Below are 17,904 nucleotides of genomic sequence, written 5' to 3'. Positions count from 1 at the left end.
GTGTTTGTGTATTTAACATGTGACTCGGGACAACTCTTTCAATTTTATGGCAGAGAAAAAAGGTTTGACCCCCTGCCCATGTTTCTGAGAGTTGTGAGCTGCTCTAGCAAATCACATTTAAAGGGGGGCGGTCACAGGAACCCCAAGTTGAAGCCAGCTGATCAGAAGTTATGGAGGCTCCAGCTTGCCATGAGTGTCTCAAAGTGGGGGATAGTCATGATGTGACACTCTCCAAGTAGACACTGTCAGAATTCATTTGAAAGATAGCCAGCTGGTGTCTGCTGCAGAATTGCTTGCCTCATGTGGCGAGAGACCCCCCACACATTTACATTGATTGTTGAGTGAATAGAAAAGTTTTCCTCATATTCCTTAGGTGAATAGATGATAAAAGGAATGCAGGGTGTTGAAAGGTTTGGGAATCCTCAAAACAAGCATGTCAATAGATCCTGAACCCTTTCCCTCAGCATTTGGACTGCCCAGGGAAGGAACAGAGATTACCTCCAAAGAAAAGAGATCAGTTCTTAAACCTGACTTGACATTTATTCTTCTATTACGGTAGAGCCACAACAAAGTTTGCAAAAACAGGAATATTTCTGTGTGTCCCCTGACTAGAAGGAAAGTAATTTCATTTTATGGACTGGTGCCTGTTGCAAATAAAGGGGCTACACCTCTGAGGAACCATTCTCTCCAGAACCCAGGGAAAACTAGCCCATCTTGCCAGCTCTCCTTCTGTGCCTGTTAGTGCTGCTCTGATCCCAGCAAGAGCTAATTAATTTTGGATAATCTGGGGTGGTACCTGTGGCTCTAGGAGTAGGGCACCGGCTCCATATGCTGGAGGTGGCGGGTTCAAACCCAGTCCCGGCCAAAAAAATAATAATAAACGGGATAATCTGTGCCCTGAGACTAAGGTGTCCAATTTGGAAGCTGTGGAAACATAAGTAAACTAACAAAGTCCTCTAGCCCCATATCCACTGTGACAGTTTCTGAGCAGATGGCCTCATTCCTTCCTGTTTACCGACAGGCAAGGCTCTAAGAAAGAGAATCCAATTTAACTTACAGCAAACATCACACTTCAAGAAAAGGGAAAAGAATAGGTGGTGTGTATACCAAGACCCCACTTGTTCAGGCAAAAAGAGAGGCTGCAGAAAACTGGTTCACTAACAAAATTCTATCATGAAGTGACCACTGTAATAGTTTATTTGTGCTCTAAAATAATGAAACATCAACAGGCGCCTTTCCACCTCATGGATCATGGCCCATATAGAACTTGGACAGAAAATCCTTTGGCCTTGGTGACTCTGTTTCATGGAAGAACCTCATAATATGTGTCCGCTGCTTCCATACTTTAATTGTTTCTTCCAGTTCCATCTTTCCCTGCAAAAGTAAGGGGATGGGTTGTCAGTCAAAGTGGCCAAGTCAGACTACACTAAAGGCCACCATTCTATTCTCTGGCCTTGATGAATAATCTTGGGCAAGAAATTACTCTGTCTAGACAACGTTCCTACACCTGGACAGTGATAGGTGATTGGACTAAGTGATCTCTGAGACCTTTCAAAAATTCTTTAATCCTGTTGTTAACTTGCCTAAAGAGGAGACTGACTTCTTAGTTAACAGGCCCCTATTCCATGACTGCCTAATCTAACAGGCTTAACATTTCTCTTTAACATTTTTTCCATGTTATTTACTGGTCCATGCTGAAGCTCCCACGATGCTAATATGACTAGCCAGGAAGACATGATCAGACCTATGATTTGGCCCCATTTGCAGAGCACTTAGCCAACCTAACTGTCTCTTCCAGCTATTAGCTGGCATCCAGGTGAGGCTATAACCTCCAGGGATGAGGTTCAAGGAGAGTTCATGCATTCCTCCCTATATATATATATATATAGATAGATATATAGATATATATATATATATATATTTTTTTTTTTTTTGAGACAGCCTCAAGCTGTCTCCCTGGGTAGAGTGCTGTAGCATCACAGCTCACAGCAACCTCCAACTCCTGGGCTCAAGCGAGTCTCTTGCCTCTGCCTCCCAAGTAGCTGGGACCACAGGCACCTGCCACAACGCCCGGCTATTTTTTGGTTGCAGCCGTCATTGTTGTTTGGCAGGCCTGGGCTGGATTCGAACCTGCCACCTTAGGTGTATGTGGCTGGCACTTGAGCCACAGGTGCCGAGCCTATTTTTTTTTTTTTTTTAGTTATAAAATGCAAGCCTTAGGGTAGTCCCCTGAACAATCTTTTTTTTTGGCTGGGCCTGGGTTTGAACCTGCCACCTCCAGTATATGGGGCCAGCACCCTACTCCTTTGAGCCACAGGTGCCGCTCAATAAGCTTTCTTTTTTTTTGAGACAGTCTCACTATGTCACCCTCAAGAGTGCCGTGGTGTCACAGCTCATAGCAACCTCAAACTTTTGGGCTTAAACAATTCTCTTGCCTTAGCCTCCCAAGTAGCTGGGACTACAGGTGCCCAACACAACACCCAGCTATTTTTTTTGCAGATGTCATTGTTTGGCAGGCCCAGGCTGGCCTCAAACCTCCAGTCCTGGTGTATGTGGCAGGTGCCCTAGCCACTGAGCTACAGGCGCCGAGCCCCCTTGACCAATGTTATAATCTATTTAACCAGGTAGTAACTTCCAAGTTAACTACTGCTCTGAAACACAGAGCAACAGTTGCTGAACCAATAGTTGCTTTTTAAACTTGGAGACAAGATGGCCGATCTTTTAACTTGTTTAAAAGGATCAGTTACCTTAATGACCAGGAGATCAACCACCCTGGGGTCTGTGACATGGGCATTCTTCATAAACATTTCTCGGACTTTATCCCGTCCCTGTTTCACAGTAATGTCTAGCTGGAACAAGTGCACTAGAGAGAAAAACATGATCCGAGACAGAAATCATAAGGTTAAAAGATGTTTTTAAAAACTAGAGTCAAGGACATTTATTGAATACATAGAGCAGCGGTTCCTAACCTGTGGGTCGTGACCCACAGAAGTGTATTAAAGGGCTGTGGCATTAGGAAAGTTGAGAACCACTGACATAGAGGATGCCTATTCATTCTATTCACTGAATATTAGCCTGACTCTAAGCTAAGTGCTCAAGGATATGAAGAAGTGTTGAGCCGAGGTCTTTGCTCTCAAGGAGCTTGCTTTTTGCTAAGACAAGACCACTGCATTCAAAGACACAGAACAGCACAGTTCAAGAATCTGAGCAACCTGGGTTCAAATCCCAGCTCTCTCTCCTGTCAGTATTTTGATCCTGGGTGAGTTAACTTCCTTGTGCCTGAGTGTATTTATCAGCAAAACAAGGATGATGATAACACATGTAACTTCAAAGCTGTTGTGAGGAGTCCATGAAATAATACAAAATACAATAGTAACCCACATGGAATAAACTTTTAATAAATGTTAGCATTATTTTTATATGGAAGAGTTAACAAATGATGACAGGGTTGAAATTAATATAAAATGATGTGGCTTAGACCCTAAGTACCACATGTACTTGGAGTTAAGGGAGATTGTTAAGGTTAGGGAAGACTTCATCAAGCAGTTAATACCATATTAGGTTACTTGGGGGAAGGAGAGGGAAGTTTAATATGTAACTCCAGTTCTCTAGGTGTTAAATTCTGATTGGAGGGACAGCTAGCCATGAATGTAAACAAAAATCAAAATATCCAGCAATCCCTGATTAAGTAAGCACCTAAAATAGGCACAGACTCAGTGACCTGGAAGTTCAGATGAAGCGTATGGATGTCCTCTGAAAATTAGCTTTTAGTCATTTGCGTTCCCATCCCTTGGCACATTTAGCCTTCAGTGGGTTTGCTGATGACAAATAGGGCAGGAACAGGGCCTGTTGTGGTAGGACAAGAGAGGCACCTGGTCACAGGGTCAGCCTAAGCAAGATTACAGGCTAGAATGAGCACTGTGGTTAAGGACAGCAAAGGGGTGGGGAGTCTGCAGCCTCCAGGCCACATGTGGCCCTCCAGATCCCAACTATGCCCCTCAACTGAATCCAAACTTAAAGCAAATCCCCTTAGTAAAATGATTTGTTCTGTAAAATCTGGATTCAGTCAAAAGGCCACACTCAGGATCCAGAAGCCCACAAGTGAAGACTCCCCACTGGTGCATGACATTCTGCTCTGTCTATAGAACTATCGCAACCAGCTCTGAAAACCATCAGGGCAACTTACTGAAGGTGTTTGCTGAGGGAAATACTGTGCCACACTGCAAAGAAAACAAGGTCTCTGATCTAACCAGAGAATAACCAGTAGCATAAACCTAACAGGAGAGGTGGCACCCTGGCCAGACAGGTAATTGAACAACAGAGAGGACAGAGAAGATCATTTGCACTGGAAATCACTTAGTGTCCTGTGCTGTGCTACAGCAGGGGCTCCCGGAGAGCCAAACACACACATCTTTCTCCAAATCTACTTTCAATCACAGTGGGAGTATTTATACCATGGAAAATGGCAAACATTATAAATTGGGGTTTTTCTCCTAGAGAGCTGGTCACTGAGATATTATAATATAGTGTTAGGAATTTCACAAAAGAACAAACAAGGGGACAATCAGAAGACAAAGAGATACAAAACTAATGTGAACTAATATGGAACCTGGAATTCAGACTCTTACCACTTGGGAGAGTGAGGCCTAGAACACTATGGGGTCTCACCAGCTGTCCTTGACAAACACTGACCTGGAATCCAGGCTGTTTTTTGTTTTGTTTTGTTTGAGACAGAGTCTCATTCTGTTTTCCTGGGCTGTAATGCCATGGTGTCACAGCTCACAGCAACCTCAAACTCTTGGGCTCGAGTGATTCTCTTGCCTCAGTCTCCCCAGTAGCTGCAACTACAGGTGCCTGCCCCAACACCCGGCAATTTTTAGAGACAGGGTCTCGCTCTTGCTCAAGGTGGTCTCCAACTCCTGACCTCCAGTAGTCTACCTGCCTCAGCCTCCCAGGGTGCTGGGATTACAGGCTTGACTGTACTTGGCCTGTTTTTTAAATTTATAATCCAGTATCCTTTTAAGGAAAGGAATATGAGAGATCTCCCTGCTGATCAGTGTTCACCTTTCTTGCATTTTTATTTCAGATTCCTGCCCAACCTCAGGAGCAAAAACCAAAGTGCCCATCACCCCAACTCCTGGCCTCCTCAACACACTCCAGGGCACCAGCTGTCTGACTCTTTCTCTTCAGCAAACTGTCCACACGCATAACACAAAGTTTTGTTTACAATTTTGGCAGGTCCCGGTCCCCAAGTGGCCATCCTCCCAGGTTAAGAGAGATATATTCCATAGCTTTGTCCTGGGTTCCCTCCTTTCGTCCGCAGATAGCCATGCTGTCGACTGCTGAAATGTTCTTTGGTCTAAACCTATGGTTCTCAAACCAGCAATGATTTTGCATCCTAGGACATTCGGTAAAGTCTGGAGGCATTCTTGGTTGTCACAACTATGGGGAGAGGCTACTGGCATCTCGTGGGCAGAAGCCAGGAATGTGCTAAACATCCTACAATGTAGAGGACAGCCCCACACAACAAATGCTACTGTTGAGAGACTCTGGAGTAAATCAGTTCCAACTGTTCTTTCTCACTGATTCTTGGCTTTTCTGAGACAGTTTCACTATGTCATCCTGGGTAGAGAGTGCTGTGGTGTCACAGCAACCTCAATCTCTTGGGCTTAAGCGATTCTCTTGCCTCAGCCTCCCAAGTAGCTGAGACTACAGGCGCCTGCCACAATGCCTGGCTATTTTTGGTATTAGTTGTCATTGTTGTTTGGCAGGCCCAGGCCTGGTCAAACCTGCCAGCCCCAGTATATATGGCTGGCACCCTGGCCGCTGAGCTACAGGTGTTCTGGCTTTTTTTTTTTTCCTTGAGACAGAGTCTCACTCTATCACCCTTAGTAGAGTGCTGTGGTGTCACACAGCTCACAGCAACCTCCAACTCCTGGGTTTAGGCGATTCTCTTGCCTCAGCTTCCCGAGTAGCTGGGACTACAGGTGCCCGCCACAATGCCCGGCTATTTTTTTGTTGCAGTTTGGCTGGGGCTGGGTTTGAACACACCATCCTCGGTATATGGGGCCGGTACCCTACAGGTGCTGCCAACTTGGCTTGTTTTTTGAATCCTGAATATTTAAATTCAATTTAAAAAAATCTGAGAGGCCTAAAAAAGGTAAGGAAGTGCCCTTTTGGATGAAGGGACTTTTCCACAGTGTCTCTGTGTGCCTTCCCAAAGTTATTGTTCAGGCTTTTCTGATTCAGAAGGCTCTGATAGCTTAGGAAGGACAACACTGCAGCAGCTCTTAGCTGTTTGCTCCAATTCACTTTGGTACTAGGAAATCCTTGGATGGGAAGACAGAATGATGTAAAGGAAAATATTGTGGGATGGGGGTCAAATAAACTGAGCAGGGTCTCCAGACCATTAGGAACTACGACCCTGTGTGGGGTACAGCCTCCTCAGGCTGGATTCTCATCTAAAAATTAGAAAATAACCTCTAATCTAATTCCTTGACAGGAATGAGGTGAAAAATCAAGTGACAACACCATGTAAACAGTAAGCATGAAACAAATGTTGGCTGTCAAAATTTCCAGCACTTTTTCCCCATACCTCTATTACACTTTATGTTTAATCATCTGGTTATATGCCCATCTCCTGACTAGACCATAGACCCTTGAAGGCATGGCTGTGATTTATTCACCTTTGTAGCTCTCTAGACTCTGTAGTACCGGAGGTACTCAGTGAAATGGAAATTAAATGAACTGTTTCCACAGAAAATCTCCTGTTATGGTCAGCAGACGGCATGTCATATTTTCTCAAAGGAGAAATTCAAAGGCAGTTCTGTCCCTGTGCTCTCATGCCAAACTGGGCCCCAGGAGATTCAGGGAACACTATAATAGGAACCAAGAGCCAGGCGTTAGGATTTACAGGCAGGGTCTCCTCCTTACTAATGGTGTGACCTAAGACAAGTTTATGTGCCTTGGTTTTCTCACATATAAGGTGGGGAAACAATTAGAACCCACCCTAAAATAAGGCAATGTAAAGCACTTAGCATACTGATCAGCTTTATGTAAGCATCTCAATATGTGTTATCAGTACTATTACTTACTCCCAATCCTTGGTTTGGTTTCTCAGTTAGAGTCCGGTAATGGAAGCCATGATCAGCAGCACAGGCCTGAGCAAGTGACCAGCTTCAGATAACTGATCTTCTCCACAAGGAAGGACGCCCCTTCTCTTCTCTACTTCTTTCCCTGCTCTCTTAGCTCCTGTAACCCTCTGCCTTCTTTTCTGTCTCTAGGGATCCTTCCGACTCTGGGACTTTCTTCCCAAACAGTACTTAAGGGAAGATCCTGGCAGGGGGTGGTTTACTTATTTATTTATTGACATCTGTACAAGTCACACAGAAAGAGAGAGAGTAGTTTACAAAGAGTCAGGTCTTGGTGGCCAGGGTATCTGGGTTCTATCTTCAACTCACTTCAGTGACTTTTACCACAAACCCTCCTTCCTGAATCTAGCTTCCTTCCCTCCACACCTTCCTCTGCAATAAGAAAGGACTCTGGACACTCAAAGAACAGAGTCTCAAGCTGTCGCCCTGGGTAGAGTGCCATGGCATCATAGCTCACAGCAACCTTCAACTCATGGGCTCAATCGATTATCTTGCCTCAGTTTTTCTATTTTTAGTAGAGATGGAGTCTCACTTTTGCTCAGGCTGGTCTCAAACTCGTGAGCTAAGCAATCCACCTGCTTTGGCCTCTCAGAGTGCTAGGATTACAGCCCTGAGCCACCAGGTCCAGCAGAAGTACTCTTGATGGTTTTAAACATCTGAATTTAAATGGCTACCCCCTCCCAACTTAACTACTGTCATCACCATCACAACCACACACACCTGCTATGTGCTCATCCCCTGAAGGTATTTGAATGTACAGTCCCTCAACCAACAGATCAAGTTCTTCTGGTCACTAGCAAATTTTGAAAAAGTCAGCTTGAGAACAGGACTCTATGAGCAGACATAGTTCTCACACATAAAATAAGTGCGCTCTACATGGACTCCTGCTAGGGTAAAGGCCTATAAACAACAATAAAGCAGGCTCGGCAACTGTGGCTCGAGTGGCTAAGGGGCCAGCCACATACACCTAAGGTGGTGGGTTCGAATCCAGCCTGGGCCCACCAAACAACAATGATGGCTGCAACCAAAAAATAGCCAGGTGTTGTGGCAGGCACCTGTGGTCCCAGCTACTTGGGAGGCTGAGGCAGGAGACTCGCTTGAGCCCAGGAGTTGGAGGTTGCTGTGAGCTGTGATGCCATGGCACTCTACCCAGGGGGACAGCTTGAGGCTCTGTCTCAAAAAAAAGAGAGCCTGGAGAAAAGTTCATGTTCCTAAGCACCACATTCCACTGCCTGTCACATACAGGTAGGGAAGTAGCAGCCATGAGAGATGCTCGCAGGGGCTGGGGTGGGGAACCTACAGCCTTAAGAAAACTGTGGCCTTCCTGGTCCTTAAGTGCAGCCTTTTGACTGAATCCAATTTTTACATAACCAATCCTTTTATTATAATAAGTGCAGCAGAGAAAGATGAAGCTTTTCTTACCTCCTTTGGTGCTTACAAAAGAACAACCTTGACTGAAATCAGAGGTGTTCTGATGTTCTGTGTTTGGTGTTCCCCACCCCAAAACACACTAAGTTAAATCACAAAAATAAAATTGTAGCTGGGCACTGGCAGGTCCCTGTAGTCTCTGCTACTCAGGAGGCTGAGGCAGGAGGATCACTTGAACCCAGGAGTTTGAGGTTGCTATGAGCTAACCCCAAGGCACTCTAGACTGGGCAACAGAGTGAGACTGTCTCCAAAACAAAAACAAGAAAATAACAGCCACAGTCCCTGACAATTATATTGCCCTTGTAATTTAGATGAGATTTTCCCAGCCTCTCTCTTATCCAGTACAGTGGGAAGAACTGAAGGAGATAACCAAGATAAGAAAACACTCTCAGTGGCTTGGCACCTGTAGCTCAAGCGGCTAAGGTGCCAGCCACATACACCAGATCTGGTGGGTTCGAATCCAGCCCGGGCCTGCCAAACAATGACAACTACAACCAAAAAATAGCTGGTGTTGTGGCAGGCACCTGTAGTCCCAGCTACCTGGGAGGCTGAGGCAAGAGAATTGCTTAAGCCCAGGAGTTGGAGGTTGCTGTGAGATGTGATGCCACGGCACTCTACCCAGGGCAACAGCTTAAGGCTCTGGCTCAAAATAAAAAAAAGAAAGAAAACACTCTTGGCTTAGCACCTGTGCACAGTGGTTATGGTGCCAGCCAGCCACATACACCGAGGCTGGCAGGTTCAAAAGCCACCTGGGGCCAGCTAAACAACAATGATAACTACAACAAAAAATAGCCAGGCATTGTGGTGGGCGCCTGTATTCCCAGCTACTTGGGACACGGAGGCAAGAGAATCATTTAAGCCCAAGAGTTTGAGGTTGCTGTGGCCACAGCACTCTACTGAGGGCGACAGCTTAAGACTCTTGTCTCAAAAAAAAAACAAAAAACAAGAAAAACCCCACAGTCTCTGCATCCTGGGAGGTTAGGTACTAATCTTTCAGGTGAACAGACTAGTTTTATGCCATCTAAGTGAAGGTAGGGGTTCTGAGATAGTAGGGGGCAGACCAGCCAGAGAAAGCAGGTAGAGCTAAGAAGCAAGGTTTGGGAGGCAGGGAACGAAAAGGCACCACCAACTTACTAGACGACCTTGGTAAAGTCACTTCCCGTCTCTGGTTCAGTTTCTTTCCCGATAGGGTGGTAGTGTTGTGTAGGGACTAGACCAGGCGTCCTCAAACTACGGCCCGGGGGCCACATGCAGCCCGCCTAGGACATATATCCGGCCCGCCGGGTGATTTTGCTGCCGGGACAGTGAACTGGCCCTCTGTTTAAAAAGTTTGAGGACCCTTGGACTAGACGATTGCTGACATCTTATAGCCACTTGGGTTATAAAACCTACCGGGCGTCTGTAAATACATTCTGAACTCCAGACTTTGTTTCACATCCACGAGGCTAATCTGGGCTTTGAGCACATCACTTCGCCTCTCGGGGCCTCAGCTGCCTCACCTACAAAATGAGTATGTCATTGACAGTCCTCTGTCCTCTGTAAGAATTATGGGGGACCAAAGACACCAAAAGGCCGAGGACTGTACGGATGCTTGTATGAACCCCAGCACTTGCCGCCAAGTGTCAGTTTCAGCATAACGCTCGCGTTACGCTCTTCCCCTGAAGCACCCGAAGTAGCCTCTGCCCAAGTTAGTAACCTCAGCTCGGCCCGAGACAAAAGCGGGCCCAGTCGGCTGCGACCTTGGGCGGCTGCCTCAGGGGACCCACGTGCACCGCTGCCTCTCACCAGTGTTCGGTACCTCCCGATACCAGGCGCGGTAGAGTTCGCGTACCCTCCGCTTGGCCTCGCTCATGTCTCGACTGAAAATGGGCTTCACGGAGGTGCTGGTCGCAGCTACAGCACTGCGGAGGCCGCTCGCCGCCATCTTGCTAGAGAAACCACCTCCAGCCCCACCCACTTCCCCAAGCCGCGCGTGCGGCGGAGGGCGAATGTCTCTTATCATTGGCTAAAATGGAACGCCACGCCCCTATGCTCCGGGTGGCAGATGGACGGCCCTGGGACTCTCGGATTGGCTAGGAAGTCTCTCGCTGGTAGTGGGAGACCAGCTGGTGGGGGCTTCGCTTCTCATCTGCAGTAACAGCCCCCTAGGTGGTGGGACAGTCTACCTGTCGCTCCGAGGAGCCGATGGCACCGCCAGGGGGCGGGTGGGCCCCAGGCTGGCCGCTAGGCGAGGAGCTGGCATCGGAGGCCGGACTTACAGTTTAGTAGTGCAGCTGCCTGTGGTGCTCTTAGGTAGAGCCCTTGGGCGTAGAGGGCCCAAGAACTTCTGGACTAGTTCCCTGAGCGCGGGCCGCAAGCCCCCGAGGTGACAGCTGAGGCCAATGATGGCGCGTGGGCTGTGATGGCGCTGGCCCAGCCCCTCGGCGGCTTTTCTGCACAAGGGTGTATGTGTGTATATGCTATATATAATACATGTTCGTATTTTCCCCTTCTTAGGAACCAGCTCTTCCTTAGCGCGAGTGAGTTATAACCCCAGTGAGTTATAGCATCAGCCTCATTTTAGACAAGAGCATGAGTATCCCAATTCCTGATTTCCAGGAACAGCAGCCCAGTTTTTTTTTTTTTTTTCGTTTTTTAATTTCACAATGTTATAGGGGTACAGATGTTTTGGTTACATGCTTTTTTGAACAGTTTGAGTCAAGGTTATAATCGTGTCTATCTCCCAAATAGTGTGCATTTTGCCAGTTAAGTGTGAATTTACCCAGTCCTCCTCCCTTCCACACATACCTGCTTGATTTCCATGGAATTTTACTTTTTACTACTATAGTATGTATGCGTGCTGATCATTTACTTTCCTTTTTTTTTTTTTTTTTTGAGACAGAGTCTCACTCTGTTGCCCAGCCTTGAGTGTTGTGGCATCATAGCTCAAAGGATTCTTATACTACCAGGAGTCTATGGGGGAAACAGCCCTTGACTATGAAATCTCTGGGGAATAATCACAGGTAGGAACCTCTGGCTGTCAGCCTCTGGAGGCTAGGACGGTCTCACTTGAGCCCAAATAGGGGTCCTGACCAAATGGTCAACCACCTATAGATATGTGTATGTATATAGAGATAGAAATATGGATATGGATATAGATTAGATACAGAAATATGTGAATTTGAGGGCTCTGGAGAAATCCCCTGTTTCTGGCAAAGGGTCAAAACAGAGGGCCCCTCTCATGGGTGGGCTATATGGTCACCTCAGGTCTCCATGGATAGTGGCCCAAACAGAAGGGAACAGATAATCCCCAGTGCATGTGAGTGGCTCTGGAAGGCGGTTCAACACTCATCTGTGAATGAGGCGGAGGTGGCCAGGACACTTGCCTGAGGTTGTATAGCCTCCTTGATGTTCTAGGTCCAAGTACCTATGGCAGAAGCTCTTGCTCCCAGTCCTGGGTCAGAATACAACAGATGTGAGATGCCCACTAGAAGCTGTGCAGTGAGTGAGGGGCTGGACGTCTGCCTTGTCACTGAGCCCTCACAGCAGCCCAGCAGCATTTATAGATGAGGAAAATTAGGCTCCAAGAGGGACAGTGACTAGACTGGCCACCCAACATGACAGGACAGAGCCACATACTGGCTTCTGGAGGCTTCCCGCTCCCTGTCCAGTGTTACTGGGAAATGAGGTTGTCATGGAAACAAGGCTGTTCATGAAGTGGCAACAGTGAGAAGCTGGGGGCTATATCTTATGGAGTTGACTATTCAGAGATTGGGGGAGCCCCCAGGAATGCACATATAGGCAGATGCCTTGAAGATCACTGAGTTCAACTTTCCTTCTTACCTTTCTTTAAAATTAGCCAAATTTTCATTTTTAAGATTTGTTGTTGTTGTTTGAGAGAGGGTCTTACTTTGTTGCCCTTGGTAGAGTGCTGTGGCATCACAGCTCACAGCAACCTCAAACTCTTGGGCTTAAGTGATTCTCTTGCCTTAGCAATGGGTGGGGAGCAAGTGGAACGTTTTTTTTAAAGCAATAAAATGTAACAAAACAACAGAATGGAATCAGGCCTACTTTGTGTCTCACTAATTCTCAGGAAGAAGAATTATAACAAAATGGAGTTAGGCTTGCTTCTCTTTCACCTTAACAGTAGAGTCTCTTCTTGCATGTTTGCAAAGTTTTATCTTTCTAAAGACATCAGTTATAGTCTTTTTTAATTTTTAAATTTTTTCATTATTTTAAAATCATACTTTTTTGTTTTGTTTTGAGACAGAGTCTCAAGCTGTCACCCTAGGTAGAGTGTGTGGTGTCATAGCTCACAGCAACCTCCAAGTCTTGGGCTCAAGCAATCCTCTTGCCTCAGTTTTTTTTTTTTTTCTATTTTTTAGTAGAGACAGGGGTCTCACTATTGCTCAGGCTGATCTTGAACTCGTGAGTTCAAGCAATCTACCTGCCTTGGCCTCTCAGAGTACTAGGATTACAGGCATGACCCACACAGTGCCCAGCCCTAAATTATAGCTTTTAAAAAGATTTTTAGGCTGGACCTGGTGGCTCCCTCCTGTAACCCAGCACTTTGGGTGGCCAGGGTGGGAGGACCGCTTGAGGCCAAGAATTTGAAACAAGCCTGGGCAACAGAGTGAGACCTCATCTCTAAAAAAAATTAAAAATTAGCTGAGTGTGGTAGTGAGCCACCTGTATTCCCAGCTACTCAGGGGGCTGAGGTAGGGAAGGATTGTTTGAGCCCAGGAATTTGAGGTTGCAGTGAGCTATCGTCAGGCCACTGCACTCCAGCTTGGGGTGACAAAGTGAGACCTTATCTCTAAAAAATAAAAAATCTAGCTGAGCATTGTTGTAGGTGCTGTAGCCCCAGCTACTCAGGAGGCTGAGGCAAGAGGATCGCTTGAACCCAAGAGTTTGAGGTTGTGGTGAGCTATGATGATGCCACAGTAATCTACAGAATAAGACTGTCTCACAATAAATAAACAAATTAATTAATTAATAAAATAAAATTTAATTTAAAAAAGGTTTTTCAAAGAGGTTTTCCTTAAATACCTGGTATTCTTAAGGTGTTTGCCATCAGCAGGAGGTCTCACCTCACCCTTCCTCCTCTTTGTCCTGCTGACCATAGGGCAGATATTATACCCAGTGTGGGGGCTGATGAATAAATGTTTCCCTATGACCACTCAGATGGGTGAGGGGCTGAGAAATTCTCTTCCCCTGTAGAGGGGTGGCTGCCCAGGGCACCCTGGCAGACACAGTGAGGAAGACTATACCTGAAGAGGACAGATTTTTACTTCAGGGAAGGACTCCCAGTCACCCAGTCAGTCATAGCTGGCTGTCCAACCCTCCTATTTCCCTCTGCAGAGGCACAAAGTCAAGAGTGAGAAAAAGCCAACCTCAGAGGCAAGTGAAGCCTCCCCTGGAAGGGTCTGGGGTTGACTGCTGTCAGAGCTCCAGGAGACCCAGGGACATGGCAGGAATTCCCAGGGATAGTGGCAGACCCCTCCAGGAAACTCACAAAGCCACCACAGCTTCACTGAGAAGGAAAGGACTTCCAGGAAAGACAAAGGAACCCAAAGGTGAGAACAGGAAGGAGGAGGGATGGGGTGTTCTGAAGCCTTTCTGCTCATAGTTCCTCCTGTAGGCCATAACCCCCAGGGCACCTGGAGGACTAAAGGAAGTTGCCCCTAAGGAGGAAGCTGACATCTTGTCTCAGGAGGAAGCATGAGATCCCCAGTGGAGGAAGCAGCTAGCCCTATTCCTGCTGAAGAAGAGGTGGCAGGGACCCCAGGCTGGCAGGTAAGGTTACTCTGGAGTCTCCACTTTCCAGTCAAGGAGAAGCTATGGATCACTGCATGGTGGGGAGGCAGTGGGGGCTGCTGCAAGCCCAAGCCTAGCAGGCTCAGCTGCCACTCCAGCAGCACAAGGAGCTCTGCCTGCAGCTGAGAGGCAGCAGATGAGGTATGAGCAGGGAGTGGGTCTGGCCTGACCTCGCCCAGCTTCTTGTGGAGCAGAGAGCCTCTGTTTCCCCAACTGTTCAACATGGAACCTGCCTCACCCCACTGCTACACCCCTCTTCTTACTTCCAAAAAAATTAAAAGGTCCAAAAGGACGTTGCTGCATATTAAACTGGTAGGACTGTTGGCCAAGCCTTACGGCCCAGGGAAGACTTCCTCTTACCCCAGTGACTGCTGGAGTCACAGAGTCCAGCCCCATTAGACATTCCTGACCTGGGGAGGGGAGAGAGGAAGCCCAGGTAGCCAGATGCCTGGACGCTCCTGTGAGCCTCCTGGGGTTGGCAGGAACCGTGGGTCACCCCTTAGCTGCCTGTACACCTAACCCTGTTATCACAGCTGATCTGGCCCCCAGGCAGCCGAGGTGGAGACTTCATCCCTGGGAGAAGTTTCCTCTCAGCAGGGACCCCAGAGGGCATGCCTGTGTGTGGTTCCTAGAGGCCCCCGAGATTGACAGCAAGGAGCAGAGGCCCAGGAGCTGGGTCCCCCCCGCTCCTGAGGAAGCTGTGGCAGAGCTTGGTCCCAGCCTCAGACAACCCCGAGACTCAGAAAATGAGTGAGAAGCGCCCAGTGAATCTGTGAGCTGCTGCTTCTGTAGGCCCGCTGCCTCCTGTCAGGGTCTGTCTCCTCAGACAACCCAGCTGGGGCCATGCACACTCCCTGTCACACAGCTTCAGGGACACCACTCTGGCCTGGCCAGCTTTCTGACTCAGAGGCAGGAGACAGACTAAGGTCCCTATAGTGCTAAGAGCTGGGCAGGTCCCTGTCACATGGGCATTAATGAAAAGGGTGGTGGTGTAAGGCCAGGCACAGTGGCTCATACCTGTCTGAACAAGAGCAAGACCCCGTCTCCAAAAATAGCCAGGCTTTGTGGTGGGTGCCTGTAATCCCAGCTACTCAGGAGGCTGAGGCAAGAGAATGGCTTAAGCCCAACAGTTTGAGGTCACTGTGAGCTGTGACACCATGGCACTCTACCAAGGGCAACAAGGTGAGATTCTGTCTCAAAAAACAAACAAACAAAATAGTGGTGTAAACCACTCAGGGATGCCATCTGGGGGTCCTGTCCTCAGTTCAAAGATGACTTTGGGTGGCTCCTGCTCTGAGTGTGCTGTTTCTGTTCAAGGCTGTTTCCTAATGACCACCAGGATGCAGGGAAGCAGATGGTCATTAGACATCATGGATTCCTGTGTATCCTGTCCACCCAGCCGTTTTGGAGGATGGGCACAGAGGGAGAGGACAGCAGTCTCTGTTTTTTGAGGGGACTTGAGGCCTACAAGGGTCATTACTCCAGAAGTCAGAGAAGGAAGACAGGACTCGGTGGCCACCTGGTGCAACTTTCCCACTGGCAGAAGGGGAACAGAGGCCCAGGGCAAGGCGGGAGGAGCCACGGTCACTCAGGGAAGTGGCAGAGCAAGGACCAGAGCCAGGGTCTCATCCTCTCAGCTGGCCATGCCATCTCCTTCTCCTCTGCCCACCCGAGTGCCACATGGGTTGAAAGTAGCCCCCTGTCCCTGGGCAGGCCTGAAGCCCACACGCTCACTCCCTGGCCTGGCCAAGCCTGTGACTCCTGCCTGGCACAGACACTCTGAGGATGGCACCCTGGCTTGGAGCTCAGACAGTGTCCTGCTTCATCTCCTGTCTGGTTCGCAGTGGTGACTCCTCACTGGTCAGGGGCCTGGACACAGCATCCCTGAGGGCTAGGGGCAGGTGGTCATTCTTTTCTTGGGTGACTGAGAGGCTCAGGGAGGTGGCTCCCTCCTGGTCTTCCATCAGGCCTTCCCAGGGAACGTTCTGGCACCTGATGTTTGAGGCATGAGTGGTCACCTTGGCTCGGTGCTTTCTGGATTTCTCTGCCCTCTTAGGGGTGTTGAATGTGAAATGAACTGTGGGTGGTGCCTGCAAGGCAGCTGGCCCATGTGGGGTGGGTGCAGTAGGGACTCCAGTGTGGTTCTCCAGGCTGTTCCCAGTGTCCTGACTGCTGCCTCTCTGTGGCCCAGTCTGGCAACTTCTTCAGAAGCTAGGATCAGGTAGTCCTTGTCACCAGTCGGGGCAGACAGAGTTGATCGGGGGTGAGCGGGTGCCCTAGAGTTACTGACAGGCTGTGACATCCTCTGAACCTCAACAAACCCTTCTCACAGATGAGGCCAGGTGGTCATCAGGGAAGCACAGATAAGGTAGGGGTGTGCTGTCCCAGAGAGGCTGTGAGGCCCCATGGCAGTGAGGGGCTGGTCAGGGGTCCAGGTTGGGGTAAGCACATTGGTTTATTGCACGTCAGGGTCCCTGGCTGGGGAACAGTTTGCAGACTTGGTGTCCCTGTCTAGCGGGGCACAGCACAAAGCTGGTAAGGGACAGGGCTAACCAGGAAGGCAAAGACACCATGGTCGCTGGGCGGGGAGTGTTCGGGAGGCACCGAGAAGCTAAAGCGCTGCAGGAGGCAAGTGAAGAAGAGGAAGAGCTCCATGCGGGCCAGCGGCTCCCCCAGGCATGCACGGCGGCCTGTGGGTGGGAAGGGGGCTCAGTGAGCCTGGGCCCTGGGCTCTGCCTCTCTAGGTGCATGGGAGGGGACAAGGAGCTAGGCAGCCCCCAGGCACCTGCAGAGAAAGGCATGAAGGCCTCTGGCTTCATGAAGCGACCCTGGGCGTCCAGGAAGTGCTCAGGGTGGAAGCGGAAGGGCTTCTCCCAGACTGTCTCGTCCTTCAGAACTGATGACAGGTTGGTGAGGAGAAGTGTCCCCTGGGCAGGAGACACCTAGTGTGAGTGGTGACTAGGCTTCAGGATGCTGGGACAGTTGCCACCAAACACACAGGCACACATTCTGACTGGCACACACATGGATGCTTAAAAGTAACGCTCAGTCCAAGAAGCTTCTTGGCACCCTCTGACACCTAGTATAGCTGAGTCTCGCCTCCTATTAGTGCCTTCCAGGCCCCTATTCCTGCAGGCATGGATCTTCAAAAACTCTGGGGCAGTTTCTAGTTTGTCATCCCTGAAGACCAGGGCGCCCCACGGACAGGGCAGCTGTGCTTCTGCTCTGCTCCACACCCAGGCTGGGGCAATCAGTGCCTGTGGAATGGAGGACTGGATGGCCTGGGTTCCCAGCCTGGCCCCAGCTGGCAATCTTACCTTGGGGATCAGGAAGCCCTGCACTTCGATGTCTCGGGATGTCATGTGGGGCACGCCCAGGGGAGCGATGTCCCCAAAGCGCTGCACCTCGTGAATCACGGCGGTGGTGAAGGGCATATGGGTCTGGTCACTCATTTCTGGTCGCCGCACCTGCCCTATCACTTCATCGATCTCCTGTTGTACTCGGCCTGGACAGACAAGCATCACACAGT

At 48.8% G+C, this 17,904-nt stretch overlaps 3 protein-coding genes across 3 annotated transcripts in view; all 3 read right to left on the bottom strand.

Moving 5' to 3' along the window:
- Positions 1-1,174: 1,174 nt before the first annotated feature.
- Positions 1,175-10,551, bottom strand: NDUFA6 (NADH:ubiquinone oxidoreductase subunit A6). Its single transcript, XM_003783144.3, has 3 exons — positions 10,365-10,551; positions 2,748-2,863; positions 1,175-1,374 (listed from the first exon to the last, which is right to left on the bottom strand). The coding sequence occupies exons 1-3, from the start codon at positions 10,501-10,503 to the stop codon at positions 1,243-1,245; spliced, it is 387 nt and encodes a 128-aa protein (XP_003783192.1). The 5' UTR covers positions 10,504-10,551; the 3' UTR covers positions 1,175-1,242.
- A 6,260-nt stretch (positions 10,552-16,811) lies between these two features.
- Positions 16,812-17,904, bottom strand: part of LOC105886367 (cytochrome P450 2D6-like) — an 18,089-nt gene continuing 16,996 nt past the window's right edge. The window contains exons 6-8 of the mRNA XM_012801117.2: positions 17,693-17,880; positions 17,161-17,302; positions 16,812-17,065 (exon numbers count right to left, since the gene is read on the bottom strand). Of these exons, the coding sequence (XP_012656571.2) occupies positions 17,851-17,880 (30 nt within the window). The 3' untranslated portion in view covers positions 16,812-17,065; positions 17,161-17,302; positions 17,693-17,850. The remainder of the gene's footprint in view (positions 17,066-17,160; positions 17,303-17,692; positions 17,881-17,904) is intronic.
- Positions 16,812-17,904, bottom strand: part of LOC100946358 (cytochrome P450 2D17-like) — a 4,262-nt gene continuing 3,169 nt past the window's right edge. The window contains 3 exon segments of the mRNA XM_012801120.2: positions 16,812-17,065; positions 17,161-17,302; positions 17,693-17,903. Coding sequence (XP_012656574.1) covers positions 16,887-17,065; positions 17,161-17,302; positions 17,693-17,903 — 532 coding nt within the window. The 3' untranslated portion in view covers positions 16,812-16,886.

Source organism: Otolemur garnettii, unplaced genomic scaffold, assembly GCF_000181295.1.
Source record: "Otolemur garnettii isolate 467f Iridium unplaced genomic scaffold, OtoGar3 scaffold00007, whole genome shotgun sequence".
In the NCBI taxonomy this organism is placed as follows: domain Eukaryota; kingdom Metazoa; phylum Chordata; class Mammalia; order Primates; family Galagidae; genus Otolemur; species Otolemur garnettii.
The sequence above is the reverse complement of the archived record's forward strand: the minus strand, read 5'-3'. Positions and strand labels throughout refer to the sequence as shown.

Coding starts and splice junctions, on each gene's coding strand:
- NDUFA6 (XM_003783144.3), bottom strand. CDS start 10,503: ATGGCGGCGAGCGGCCTCCGCAGTGCTGTAGCTGCGACCAGCACCTCC. Junction 2,864..10,364: donor TCGGGAGGTACCGAACACTG/GTGAGAGGCAGC, acceptor TTTTCTCTCTAG/TGCACTTGTTCCAGCTAGAC. Junction 1,375..2,747: donor TTGATCTCCTGGTCATTAAG/GTAACTGATCCT, acceptor TTACTTTTGCAG/GGAAAGATGGAACTGGAAGA.